This window comes from Salvia splendens, chromosome 5, assembly GCF_004379255.2.
Source record: "Salvia splendens isolate huo1 chromosome 5, SspV2, whole genome shotgun sequence".
NCBI classification, from domain to species: Eukaryota; Viridiplantae; Streptophyta; class Magnoliopsida; order Lamiales; family Lamiaceae; genus Salvia; species Salvia splendens.
Window position 1 is genome coordinate 1,063,665 of NC_056036.1, and position 14,097 is coordinate 1,077,761.

General features: G+C 38.3%; 3 protein-coding genes across 4 annotated transcripts; all 3 read left to right on the plus strand.

Annotated features, from left to right (window-relative positions):
• Window positions 1-977: 977 nt before the first annotated feature.
• Window positions 978-6,268, plus strand: LOC121803590 (putative DEAD-box ATP-dependent RNA helicase 29). Of its 2 annotated transcripts, none has more exons than XM_042203214.1 (11): window positions 978-1,477; window positions 2,030-3,191; window positions 3,292-3,349; window positions 3,441-3,548; window positions 3,942-3,984; window positions 4,336-4,409; window positions 4,820-4,872; window positions 5,063-5,144; window positions 5,266-5,322; window positions 5,423-5,558; window positions 5,722-6,268. In XM_042203214.1, exons 1-11 carry the CDS (start codon window positions 1,105-1,107, stop codon window positions 6,111-6,113), a joined length of 2,538 nt encoding a protein of 845 aa, XP_042059148.1. In that variant the 5' UTR covers window positions 978-1,104; the 3' UTR covers window positions 6,114-6,268. The 2 variants fall into 2 exon arrangements, with proteins under 2 accessions (XP_042059148.1, XP_042059149.1); XM_042203215.1 differs by having other exon boundaries at window positions 1,340-1,477; window positions 2,127-3,191.
• A 773-nt stretch (window positions 6,269-7,041) lies between these two features.
• LOC121803591 (chaperone protein dnaJ 10-like) lies at window positions 7,042-10,725 on the plus strand. The gene is made up of 11 exons (XM_042203216.1): window positions 7,042-7,339; window positions 7,855-7,914; window positions 7,996-8,078; window positions 8,192-8,273; window positions 9,082-9,153; window positions 9,236-9,365; window positions 9,462-9,620; window positions 9,678-9,856; window positions 9,948-10,028; window positions 10,101-10,226; window positions 10,389-10,725. Exons 1-11 carry the CDS (start codon window positions 7,253-7,255, stop codon window positions 10,467-10,469), a joined length of 1,140 nt encoding a protein of 379 aa, XP_042059150.1. The 5' UTR covers window positions 7,042-7,252; the 3' UTR covers window positions 10,470-10,725.
• A 163-nt stretch (window positions 10,726-10,888) lies between these two features.
• LOC121803588 (putative late blight resistance protein homolog R1B-16) lies at window positions 10,889-13,937 on the plus strand. Its single transcript, XM_042203208.1, has 2 exons — window positions 10,889-13,542; window positions 13,631-13,937. The coding sequence occupies exons 1-2, from the start codon at window positions 10,955-10,957 to the stop codon at window positions 13,635-13,637; spliced, it is 2,595 nt and encodes an 864-aa protein (XP_042059142.1). The 5' UTR covers window positions 10,889-10,954; the 3' UTR covers window positions 13,638-13,937.
• Window positions 13,938-14,097: the final 160 nt, after the last annotated feature.

Below are 14,097 nucleotides of genomic sequence, written 5' to 3' on the forward strand. Positions count from 1 at the left end.
TTTGCTTTGTCTAGGATTTGTAATTTTAATTTCTACTTAACAATGTATTTTCCCGGTTTGAATTGTTCAACGTATTGCATTTACGAGTAAAATAAGTTGAAGTTGTGAATAGTGCAATTTATTAGTTGTGGCCCGGGTTGGGCCTGCAGGGTTAGAGCAGTTGTGGCATGAGACTCAAATTTAGGGGAATGACGACGTGGAGGGGACTTGGGGCCTGAATCCGAGTCATGATTAAGGATGCTCTAATTTATGATTCCTATCAAATGAAACATTTTTATAAATTTTTCTCAACTTTAGTTCTAGTCGGTTAATTATTAACCATATCCAATAATACACTAAAATATAAAATGAGGTAGATAATTAGTTTCAATGGGTTTTCATAACTAATCGCAATTTTAGTTTTCGAGTAAAAAATATATTTTTAAATTTACACTACAAGACTAAAAGTTTTTAAAATTTTGTGAGCAAAACATTCTAAGTATAACATAGAGAATATTCTTTTAAGTTTAAGTTTAATGTAAATAATTGGAGTAAAATCATATTAAATGTGACATGTATGCTAAAATGAGTTTGAGTTCATTATAAATAATTGGAAATACTCTTAATCTAGGTTACAATAATTTATACACTTCTTTTTTTTTAATTGTGGTTCCATTCAGTTAATTGACTGGTTAAAACTGTTCAATGAATCTAATAACTAGTAAATTGTTTTGACTTTTGAGTACGATTTCATATTTAGAGTCTTCAAGTATATGATAATATCGATTCGAGTAGAACCAATTAAGCAATATTAAGAATGTGACTAAGAAATTACAATTATTTACAAACATACAAATTGAAAGAGGGTTACAAATATAGTAAAATTATAAATTTATACAGAGTGCTTTTATAGACAGGATATCATAAAACCTAGTATTAAAACAATGATTATTTATGTAAAATACTTTAACTAATTAACTCTATATGAATATAAAAAACTATACAATTTCCGTAGATAACCATAAACCCTAAATCCCAATTCTCACACAGATTAACCGCATTTTCCGATCCCTAAACAAAGCGTCGCCGTCGCCGCCACTTCAGTCACCGTCCTCCGGCGCCACGATGAGAGCCGGAGGCATTCTGGCTGCTTCGAAAACGGAGCTCAAGAAGAAGCAGGAGCAAGCAAAGAAATCGAAATCATGTGGATTCGAGTCTCTGGGACTGAGTCTCAACATCTACAATGGAGTGAAGAAGAAGGGTTATAGGGTTCCGACGCCCATTCAGAGGAAAACCATGCCATTGATTATAACAGGATACGACGTCGTCGCCATGGCCCGCACTGGCTCCGGCAAGACGGCGGCGTTTCTGATTCCCATGCTCCAGAAACTCCAGCAGCACGTGCCGCAGGCTGGAGTTAGGGCTCTTATTCTGTCGCCCACGCGTGACTTAGCTCTTCAGACTTTCAAATTCGCCAAAGAACTTGGCCGATATACAGGTAATTTGATCCATTTTTGAATTTTGTTGTTAATTAGTGGTGTGGTTAGATGGATAAACGGATGAAAAATGTGTTTTGTTTGTTTGTTTGATTTTATGAGTTTTGAGAATTAACTGTGTTTTAAGCTTCATTAGCTAATTTTGTGTAGAGTTGTTTGTGGTAGCTTGCCATGTTTGGAGATATTGTTGGTGAAAATGGGCACTATATCATATATCGTGATTAGTGATGATGGTGAATGTTTGGAAGGTACTTGTGTATTTAGACGTGTTTATGTTTAACACAATAGAGATGTAAATTCTTAGATAAAGGTTTGTGTTATGGTACTTGTAATTTATTGGATTTTATTTACCTGAACTCAAGTAATTATCTTATTCGTCCGTCTGTATGGTTTCATCATTTGAGGTATATAGAAAGTAGCTACCAATTCTGAGTGGCTACATTGATTTGAGTTGATTGGTCATAGTCTACTTGAAGGCGCAATTTTATTTCTAATTCATGCAATGTGTGTGTAAGATGTGAAATTTATGCTTCAAAGTTGCTTTTTCTGTGTAGGTCTTCGCGCCAGCTTACTAGTTGGTGGTGATAGTATGGAAAGCCAATTTGAAGAATTGGCGCAGCATCCTGATTACATAATTGCTACTCCCGGTAGGCTTATGCATCATTTGGAAGAGGTTGAGGACATGTCTTTACGCACTGTGGAATATGTTGTTTTTGATGAAGCCGACTGCCTCTTTAGCATGGGATTTGCAGAACAGTTGCACAAGATCCTTGCACAACTGAGTGAGAATCGTCAGACATTGCTTTTCAGTGCAACTTTACCGAGTGCCCTTGCAGAGTTTGCAAAGGCTGGTCTTAGGGATCCTCAACTAGTCAGGCTCGATTTGGAGACGAAGATAAGTCCGGACTTGAAGCTTTGCTTTTTCACTTTAAGAGAGGAAGAAAAACATGCTGCAGTGCTTTATTTGGTAAGGGATCATATACGTTCTGATGAACAGACTATACTTTTTGTTGCAACCAAATATCATGTTGAGTTTCTCTATGCTATGTTCAAAGAAGATGGTATCAAGGCATCTGTTTGTTACGGTGATATGGATCACGATGCCCGTAAGATTCATGTATCAGAATTTAGGGCTAGAAAGACTATGTTGCTGATTGTGACAGATGTGGCTGCTAGAGGAATTGACATCCCTTTACTTGATAATGTGATCAATTTCGACTTTCCTCCGAAACCCAAGCTCTTTGTACATCGCGTGGGGAGAGCTGCAAGAGCTGGTCGAACTGGCGCTGCATATTCTTTTGTTACATCAGAAGACATTGCTTACATGTTAGACCTTCATCTCTTTCTCTCTAAACCGATCAGGCCTGCTCCAACAGAGGAAGAGCTGCTGAAAGATATGGATAATATTATGACTAGAATAGGTCAAGCAATGGCAAATGGAGACACTGTTTATGGGCGTTTGCCCCAGAGACCTATAGATCTGATTTCAGACAGAGTCCGAGAAATACTTGATTCATCTGCAGAATTGAGTACTTTAAAGGGACCTCTATCAAAAGCATTTGGCCTGTACTCAAAGACGAAAGCGAAACCATCCAAGGAGTCCATTAAAAGAGTGAAAAAATTGCCTCGTGAAGGTTTACATCCAATGTTCAGGAATGTCTTGGGTGGCGACGAACTAACAGCTTTGGCTTTTTCTGAGCGTCTAAAAGCATTTAGGTATGTCTTAAATCAACTTTCTTATCTGTACATTAGGACTGCGCGATTTTCGTCCTCTCTTTTTCCTAATCTCCCACCATTGCATGACCTATCTCAACAGACCCAAGCAAACCATTTTGGAAGCTGAAGGGGATGCTGCAAAATCAAAAAATCATCAGGTAACATATTATTGTCCATCCTTTCTAGTCTTTAAAAAAATCATTTGGATATGCCATCTTCACCAAATTTGACGATTAAGTGAAATTTCAGGGATCTGCTAGTCAATGGTCCGATATAATGAAGATTAAAAGAGCTGTTCACGAGGAGGTGATTAATAAAGTTCAGCAACAGCGTTCCAGAGATGATGATGCTAAGAAGGTAATAGATTCAGCAAAATATTGTAAATGTATGACTATATGATGGACTGATTTTTCGTATTCAGCAATAAACTGCTTGTTTCTTGGTACTGAGACAGTGTTTAAGAGTATGAGGATTGATGCCACTTATTTTCTTTTGGTAGCCGTGTTTATTTTTCCCTGCCCTTTATTCAGTACTGATAAAAATAAGTCTACTTTCTTCATTTGTGAACTCCCATCTACTGTTTGTAACCTTGGGTGAGTTGGTGTGTTCTGACATAGAAGTGGGCCGAGCAAATCCCTGAAACTCTGTCCTCTCCATCTCTATCATTTTGACCAATGCAAGTTAATGAATTTATTGCTTACTCTCTGTGTGTCTTATGCAGTTAATTTAGTAAGTTCTTTTTTGTTGTAGGAAACTGAAGCTGATGACATTCCAAAAACCAAGCGGAAACAAGGTGCCTGTCACATTATATTTGTCAATATACCTTTTTGAACTTCAAATGTTATACTAATAAAATATTATGCGAGTATGAGTATTAGATGGAACTCAGGGAGTTTCTATATCAGTTGGAATGAGTGTTGGGGAAAGACAATTTAACACAAATTAGCTGTGGTTTAAGAAATTGACTTGTCACGAATGGATGGACAAAAGACACAAGGATGTTTTGTTTTTGTTTATTAGAATTTTTTTATCTAAATGGTTTTGGCATAGACATATTGATATTTGATGCTTGGACAGTTTCATGATTTAAGCAGATAGACATTAGCATGATAGTTTGACCGCTTCTCTTCTTTATTCTGTGCAGTATCTGGCATGAAAAGGAAAGCTCAGAGTTTCAAGGATGATGAATATTTCATAAGTTCTGTACCTGTAAATCAGGTAAGCCTATTGGTTTTCATGGCTTTACTGTACGGTTGTTAGTTTGATCAACTTCACACAACACCTGTCACTACCTCTTGTACTTTACAATCTCTTGCATAGTAGTGGCTAATAGCTATTCATCTCTTATAACATACTCCCTCCGTCCACCAACAGTGTGCAACAATTTCCATAAGGCATCCAGCCATCCAAAAGAGTTGTGAAAAAATAATCCTTATTACAAAAAGCCTTGCCCACTATTTTCCCTTGATGAGATACTTCACTAACTAAATATCCACCAAACATTTTATTAAAACCCGTGACCTCAATGATGCATACTCATGATGGACGGATGGAGTAGTTTTTATACTCAATTTATTTGATGGTCTATTATATTTGAGATAACCTTTTCATATCTCTGTCAATTACAGCATTTTGAAGCAGGACTTGCAGTGAGAGGTAACCAAGGCTTTGAATCAAATAGGTGAGCGCAACATTTGTTGATAAAAAAGTACCATATATTATATCTCTGTATCTTCTTATAACATGAAATCTTTGAACCCTCAATCACTGAACCCAATATTTCACTACCTGCAAAATGCCCCAAAGTTGCAATCTAGTGTTCATTTGACTATCATGTGCGGATGGAGATTGACCTATCCTTTAATGAACAGGTTGGATGCGGCAGTTCTAGACATCAATGCCGATGATGGTTCTGGAATGCAGAAGCAGAAATCTACATATCATTGGGACAAGGTACTACAAGCTGCTCTTCTAATATCAATCTTCATTTTCCAATAAAATATAAAAAGAGAGGCACCCACGAACTCATGAGCATCTCTATTCTAATTTGACCTGCCATCCTTGTGCTGTGCAGAGAAGCAAAAAATATATCAAGCTGAATAATGGAGATCGTGTGACGGCCAGTGGGAAGGTACATTTTATTTGCAAGTAAAATTATGCCTTAAAGTTCATTTATTTGGCTCTTCTTAACTGGCCGCACATTTGTTTGCGTGTAATTCTGTCTTGCACAGATTAAAACAGAAAGTGGCGCGAAAGTGAAAGCCAAGAGCACCGGGATATACAAGAGATGGAAAGAAAAATCACACAGCAAGGTATCTCTTAGAGGAACAAACGACAGCGCTGCAGATGGAGGTGCTAGTTCATCAGGTAAATCTTGGATACGAGTCTACTATGCCATGATTGTCTTCTCTCCCAGGAGGCAATGACACCATTGATTACAACAATCAAACCATTCTATCTATGATATTGAATTGAACAATAAAGGCAAGAGACAAATCTGTGTTTGATCATCTTGACTTTTTCTTCGCAGGTGCTTCTGGTTTCCGAGGGGACACCCGGGGATTCAAGGGTGGAAGAAGCCTTAAAAGACAGGTACACAATGCCCATGTCCGATCTGAGATCAAGGATCTCAACCAGGTTAGCAAGGATCGGCAAAAGAAGGCGGACCGTGTTTCTTATCTTAAGAGCCAACAGAACAAGAAAGGAAAGAAGTTTGGAAAGAATAGCAAGAGAGGAATGAGTAGCAATAGAGGAAAGGGTGGTGATGATAGAGGAAAGGGTGGTTATAGAGGAAAGGGTGGTGATGATAGAGGAAAGAGTGGCAATAGAGGAAAGAGTGGTGGTGGGAAGTTTGGAAGTAAGGGAAAGTTTGATAACAAAGGAAAGAGTGGTGGTGGCAATAGAGGAAAGGGAAAGTACTAGGGTTGGTTTGACTATAACTTGCATAAACTAAAATTAATGGAATTTATGTAAATTATGGCCAAGTTATAACTGAGTTGCACTGTATCCCAATTTTGATATTTAGTGTTGTAATAACATTGCATTACAGTCATACAACTTTGAGGTTTTTATTTTAAGAGGAGCAAGGTTGCACTGTGTCTTAAAAAAAGTCTATTTTCACCATTTTGGTGTGTCGATTAAAATTAGTTAAATTTTATTTTTTGAACTTTTTTCACCATTATCCATAAACACTTACTTTTTTTTACTTTATCCATTTCGTATTAAAACTTGTATCGTCCGAAATCTCAATTTTAAGGGATAGAGGAATATTACTAAGAAAGTCTATCTTTTTAAATGTGTGGAGTATCGTGTGTGGGGTTTTGAAGAAGATACGATCTAAAGTTGGAAAATAAATGTGAGACTTAAAGTGTAAAGAAAAGAAACTATTTATTTTAATTTTATAATATTTGGTGGGTTGTTTATTGAATACTGACTTTTGGTCTAATACCACATTGTTTCGTGTATCATCTTGGAGAATAAAGTAGTTCCATTTTTTTTTTTGAGTTTACAGTAGTTTGAATGCAGTCAAGAAAAGAAGAAAGTACTAAATATTTCAAGTCAATCTCTCCTTTAAAGATATGACCGAAACCAACTAAATAATTTTCCCTCAAATTTGGCTTTCATTAGTTCAAGCGTTAATATTATTAATCTTGGACCAATTCAATCTTTGGATTAGTTATAACTTGAGAAATTGGCATCACTAAAACACATCATTTTTGGCCACCAATTATTTATCGTTTTAATGAAATGATGCCGTTTTACATCACATGTGACACTTTAGGAAAAAAATAAAAATTCATTATTTAATTATCTGAATAAAGGAAGATGAATCGACAACTCAGAGCAAATGATGAGCACCACAGAGTGACAGTTAAAAAAAAAACTGTTTTCCTCCCGCGAAAAATAAAGCTTTTTGGAAAAGGCACTGATTTGCTTTATTCAATCAAGTTTTGAATCAGTGGAAAGCCCCAGCTCCGACATGCCCACTTCCTCTACTTCTCTTCTGCTCTCCTCTCTGCTCCAAACCGCTCTTTCTTCGATTTCCTTTTCCTCTGCCAAATATGGTTAAAGAAACTGAATTCTACGACGTTCTTGGCGTCAGCCCTGCTGCTTCCGTGGAGGAGATTCGCAAAGCCTACTATCTTAAGGTTATGATTCAATTGATCTCTTCCGATGTTTGGGTTTTGTTGATTAATTGATTGTTCTTTCGCAATTAGCTAGCTTTTAATTAATCATGAGATTGATTGATGAAGTTGGTGAGGTGAGTGCAGTTTTTTTATTTGTAGCTACGTTTTAGGGTTTATTGATTTTGAATTTTTTGTGCTTTGCTGCAAATATGTAGAATTCATTTTGCAGATACCTCAAAATGTAATGACAGATCATAATTCATAAAGGCTTTAGGGGAGAGAATCAATTGTAATCCAACTATTTTGGATGATTGAGAGAGTTCTTCTTCATCATAGTTCAATTATGAAAAATGGTCCAATCTCTGTTATCCCCAAAGAATGTTATCAAATAATTTACTGATAATATCAGATGTTTAATCTGCTCGAATTCGCCAACCAAACTATGTAGGCGTGTAATGTATAGGGTGTTTTCCTGCCTACTTTGCTATGTCAAACGTAGCCTTATTTGATGTTTTTAGCGACTGTCGTGTTTGCAGGCTAGGCAAGTCCACCCTGATAAGAATCCAGACGATCCCCAGGCAGCTGCGCGGTTTCAGGCAATCCCACTCCCTTTCGACCTTATCTCGTATAAAACTTGACAATCGTCAACTCAATGAAGTTATTCTTGATGTCATCAGGTACTAGGAGAAGCTTACCAAGTTTTGAGTGATCCGTTGCAGAGAGATACATATGATCGGAATGGCAAGAATTGCATATCTAAGTAAGTATTTCGAGTCGAGGCTGTTATCTGTTCAACAGCGTATCACCACAATGCATCATCATTTGGAATTTGTGTGTTTTTCCATAATGATTAATGAAAGAGTGGTTTAATAGGGAAACACTGCTCGATCCAACTGCAGTTTTCGCCCTCCTGTTTGGGAGCGAACTTTTTGAAGATTATATTGGGCATCTAGCTGTGGCATCCTATGCGGCACGGATACGGATACGCGTATCAGTATCCGAAGGATACGGATACGCGGATACGGCTCTTTCCCAAACAACCCGATACGCGGATACGTTTTAACTATTTTTTTAATAAATAATAATAGTGCATAATAAATTACAAAATAGATATTCTAATGTTATTATACAAATAAAAATAATAAAATTACAAAATATTAAAAGCTAAAGTCAATTTCTTTTATGGTCGATTACACCACATCGATTTTTTGGTTATACTTATCCATATTACCAATAATATTGATCAAAATATTTATTTCTAGTTACAAAATTAGACAAAGTTAATGGAGTAATAAATTGGCCCAAAAAATGAGCCCCAAATATACTCCTTTTCCATCGTGACTACTTCTTGCCCAATTTCATTCTCCCATTTCCAATTTTCTTCAATCCCTAGTTGAGGCAATAGCGGCGCCTCCCCTTTCTTCTTCTTCTTCTTCTTCATATCCGATTAACTGTCGATTTTGTTCCCAAATCGGATTGAAGTTCGTAAATTGAAAGTTGCGAAGTTCTTCGACAGAGATGGACGTTGATTTCGAAGAGGAGAACCTCAGATCTTTGCAGATAGAGGAGGATGAAGGCCCAATACGGCCCAGCTCGCGGATACGCCGAAGGATACGTATCGAATCTGAGGTTTCCCGGCCCAATACGGCCCAGCTCGCGGATACGCCCAGGATACGTATCGACGGTGTATCCGTCGCGTATCGGTATCGGATACGTATCCGATACGCGATACGGCAACAGGGTGGCGTATCGGTGTTATATAGGTGGCATCAATGGCGTCTACTGAATTAGCCGGTGAAAGCGACAATCCAGAAAAAGTCCATGACAAACTCAAGGTAGTATTGGTTCTAGTCACCCAAATATTACCCTTTTTAGCTGGTTATGTTCTCACTTTGCTATTGAGAATTCCTGATAAAGGCTGTTCAACGAGAGAGAGAGGAAAAGCTTGCTGTGAAGCTAAGAGATTTTCTTCAGCAATATGTCAGTGGTGACAAAGATGGCTTCATAAGAAAAGCTGAATCCGAAGCAGAGAGGCTTTCGCGTGCATGTTAGTATATAATCCGACTTTACTTTGCAACAAAAAATCTCCCTTGAAGTCTTTCAAAAACATTAACTAGGTGATTTATTCCTTCACTATGTGCAGCTTTTGGGGCTGAAATGCTGAATACCATTGGATACATATACACGAGGCAGGCGTCGCTGCAGCTGGGGAAGAAAGCCCTCTATCTAGGGGTGCCGTTCGTTGCTGAGTGGGTTCGCACCAAGGGACACTTTTGGAAGTCACAATTCACTGCAGCAAAAGGTACTAACGCGTGTTTATTATCTCTTGTCAAAGTCCGTTAAATGCACCTTCGTGCAGGTGCTTTTCAGCTGCTGCAGCTCCAGGATGACATCAGAAGACAGTGCAAGATCGAAGGTGGTGGTGAGGAGGACGACGTGGAGGCACATCTAAGACAGAACAGGGAGGCGCTCATGAACTCGCTGTGGAAACTGAATGTGGTAGACATTGAGATAACTCTGGTCCATGTCTGTCAAATGGTTAGTTAGCTCTATGTAACATTTTGTTTTTCTTATTCTTCAAAATTACTTTTTTCCGGTTCGCAACAACATATTTGAACTCATTTTGTAGGTGCTGCAAGACAGCCATGTGAGGAGGGAAGAGCTCAAGACGAGGACCGTTGCTCTGAAAAATCTAGGGAGAGTTTTTCAGGTAGTTTCTTGAATCATTGATGACATGATCTGTTCAAGAATGTGTGATTTGATCAATTTTGTTTATATTTAGAGTCAAAAGTTGAATCAAAATGGTGGAACATCAAAGAAGAAAGTTGAAGATGACAGCAGCTCTGATAGTAGTGATGATGAGGACTCTCACAGACCACTCAATTACAAGACACCTCTTGTTACACAGGTCTCTCTCTCTCTCTCTCTCTCTCTCTCTCTCTCTCTCTCTCTCTCTCTCTCTCTCTCTCTCTCTCTCTCTTCTTCCTCACACACACACACACACGAAGACACTCATTTGAACCAGATAAGTAGCACGTGAGTTGAGTGCGATTGTTATTCATGGTGATAGGGCATAGGAAGGCTCTTCAGGTGTCTCTGTAACCCGGCGTTTGACGTTGATGACGACGAAATTGTGTATAGAGGAAGATGAGTGTATCAACAGATTATTGTATCTGTGTAGACAAAACAAGCCTGGTTCGTTAGAACACAAAATTGGTGTTTTAGTACAGGCTCAGTTTCTTACAAGAAAGTGTCTGTTTCAGACAATTGATTATATTTCATGTTGTTTTGTTTGGAGAAAATGTCTCATTTTCAAGAGGTTGTATGTAGTTTTGCAAGAAACTGAAATTGATTATTTGTTTGAAAATTTTGCTTATTTTCTATGTATTTCTATATATCATTCAGTAGAAGCTTCTATAAACAGAGCCAATAATAAATACTGAAAAAGCTCTCCTGCAACAAAACGACAAACCGTAATAAAATTGTAGTAACTCCTATACACAATATATTATCAAATAAAATTTTTATATTAGTTACTCAAGTCAACTATGACCAGCTGAGTTCTATAGATTCAGTTTTTGTGATTGCAATTTGCAACAAGTTTCCTTGTTTTCATAGTGAGAAGATTTCTGAAAAATGGCTTACAATCTTCAACCTCTCATCACCATTCTTGAAGGAATCCTTGATCCCGACCAATCACGATGGATCGTTGCTGAAAACAACCCTCAACTCCAATCTCTCCTCGATAAAGCTACTTCTCTTCAGCAGCTTCTTGATAAATCTTCAGTCACCAAACTAGACAGCCAAATAAGAGAAGTAGCACATCAAGCTGAAGACATCATTGAATCCCACATGGTTCATCATCAAATGCTCTCTGGATCTGATTGTGTGAGATTTACTATTTCCACACCCAATCTACAGCAAGTAACACGAGATCTTGATTCTGTTACGGAGCAACTGGAGAAGCTCGTGGAGATGGAGGATACAAAGATGCCCCAAGAACATGATTCTGCTGTGGATCAAGTGTTGAAGCCCGTGGAGGTGGATGACAAGAAGATGGTGGCTCGCAGTTCATCGAGTGTTGTGGTGGGAATTGATGCAGATCTGATGCAGCTGAAGGAGCGGCTGATCGGGATGCAAACAAAGCTGGAGATCATCCCCATCGTTGGTATGGGTGGAGTAGGTAAAACCACTCTAGCTCGAAAAGTTTATGAAGATTCATTCATTGCTGATCACTTTGATTATCGTGCTTGGGCCACAATCTCACAAGATTACAATATTCGACAAATTCTCACAAGTCTTATTCGTTTCATAACTGGACAAGATCAACGTGATCGACATAATGATGAGTTAAAAGTTATGTTGCATAAGAACTTGTTTGGTAGAAGGTACTTGATTGTATTAGATGACATGTGGAGCACAAAATTCTGGGATGAGATAAAGATGTACTTCCCGGACAACGACAACGGGAGTCGCATTGTGATCACCACAAGAGAATCTGATGTGGCGAACTATGCTGACTCTTCGAGTTTGCAACATCAGATGCAGCTGCTTAGCAAGTCTGAGAGCTGGAATCTGCTTCGCCAACTTGTGTTTCGAGAAGAACATTGCCCTCCTGAATTGCAAGACATTGGTCGAAAAATTGCCAACGGTTGCAGTGGGCTTCCTCTAGCCATCACTGTGATTGGAGGGCTACTATCTATGATCAAAAGGTCAGAAGATGCTTGGGAGAAAATTGGGAACAATGTAATAGCAGCAATTTCCGAATCAGACGAGAAATGCTATAGTATATTGTCTTTAAGTTATAAGCACTTGCCGAATTGCTTGAAACCATGTTTCTTATACATGGGAGCTTACCCTGAAGACTTCGAGATTAAAGGCTCCAGACTTGTACGTTTGTGGGTGGCAGAAGGATTTGTAAAATCAAGTGGGGAAAGAAGTTTGGAGGAAGAGGCAGAGGATTGGCTTAAGTCTCTAGTAGAGAGAAACCTATTTATGGTTAGAGAATACAACAAGTATGGAAAACCGAAGAGTTATATCATGCATGATATGTTAAGGGATTTATGCATTAGGAAATCTGGTGAAGAGAAATTTCTGTATGTGATGAATGGCTCTAAGGTTATATTCTCTAACCCACGCCGCGTCAGATTTGACACATCAAAAGGAATGGACAGCGTTAAAGGTTCAACGGAGTACATGTCACTTACTCGATCTGTCATAGGCATTGGTTTTGGGAGAAATGAGCTTCCATCTGGTGTCTTTTCCGCGTCAAAATTGCTAAGGGTGTTGGATGTAATGGGTATGGAGTTTGCAGAGTTCCCAACTGAAATATTTGAATCTGTCAACCTACGGTTCTTAGGTGTCAAGTGCCATTCAAGAATACCGAAAGGAATATCAAGATTGTGGAATTTGCAAACCTTGATTGGTTATTGCCGGTTTGATGCGCCATGTGAACTATGGCAGCTTTCTGAGTTAAGAAATCTGAAGGTGTATGGATTTGAGTTGTTAAAAAATGAGGAAATGAACTATTGTGTTATGAAGAAGCTGCAAATGATTTCAGATACGAAGATAACTAAAGAGGCATCAACTTGGGATGGTTTCTTCAAAAGCATTCCGAATGTCAAAAAGTTGGCAATCAATGATGAGTTCCGAAGTGCATCCAAGGCAATTGATCTTAGCGATCTTCACAAGCTCGAAATATTAAGATGCAGTTATATGATAACTAGTTCGAATTGTCGTTCCCAAGTTATATTTCCTTGTAAAATTCGAAAACTAGTTCTGTTTAAATGTGTAATAAATTCGCGGGTGTTGAGTAGTCTGTGTGCACTACATAATCTGGAAGTGCTCAGGATAAGAGGATGCAAGTTTGAAAGCGAGGTCGGGACATGTGATGCAGAGTGGGAGGCAGCGGACGAAGATGAGTTCCGCTCACTGCAGTTTCTATATCTCGAGTGGTTGCCTCTTGTGCGTTGGATAACCGATGAGACCAAATTCCCTAGACTCCGCCACCTCTGTCTGCATGGCTGCTCTAATCTAGAGGAAATCCCTAGCGGCATTGGAGAAATCCCAACACTCCAATTAATCGAGTTACAAGAATGCAGCGAATCAGCAAATGCCTCAGCAAAAAGGATTGAGGAGGAGCAGCAATCTGAATACGACAACTACGACCTCAAAATTCGTATCGCAAACACGCCCAGCCCAGGCGGTGATCACACTTCCAAAAGGTAACCATTTTTTGCAACTAAGAAGATTTTGAATGCATTGTGGTTTCAGCAGTTGAGTTTGAGTGTGATTGTTATCCATTTGTGACAGGACATAGGAGGACTCTTCAGGTGTCTCTGTAACCCCGCGTTCGACATTGATGACAACGAAATTGTGTACAGAGGAAGATAAGTGTATCATCAGATTATTGCTTCTGTTTAGACAATTCAAGCCTGGTTTGTTAGAACACAAAATTTGTGTTTTAGTACAGGCTCAGTTTCTTAAAAGAAAGTGTGTTTCAGACATTGAATATTTCATGTTGTTTTGTTGTGGAGAAAATGTCTCATTTTCAAGAGGTTGTATGAAGTCTTGCAAGAAACTAAATTTGATTATCCGTTTGAAAATTTTTCTTACTTTATATCTAATGTCTTCATTTGTATACAGTAGATGATTCTATAAACATAGCCTATGTCAGCAATATGAATAACATCATAGCATTAACATGATACTTTTACGGATCATAATTGATTCTCTTAAAATAATGCAAGTCTTTGACAGTACAACCGCCTTAATAAAGT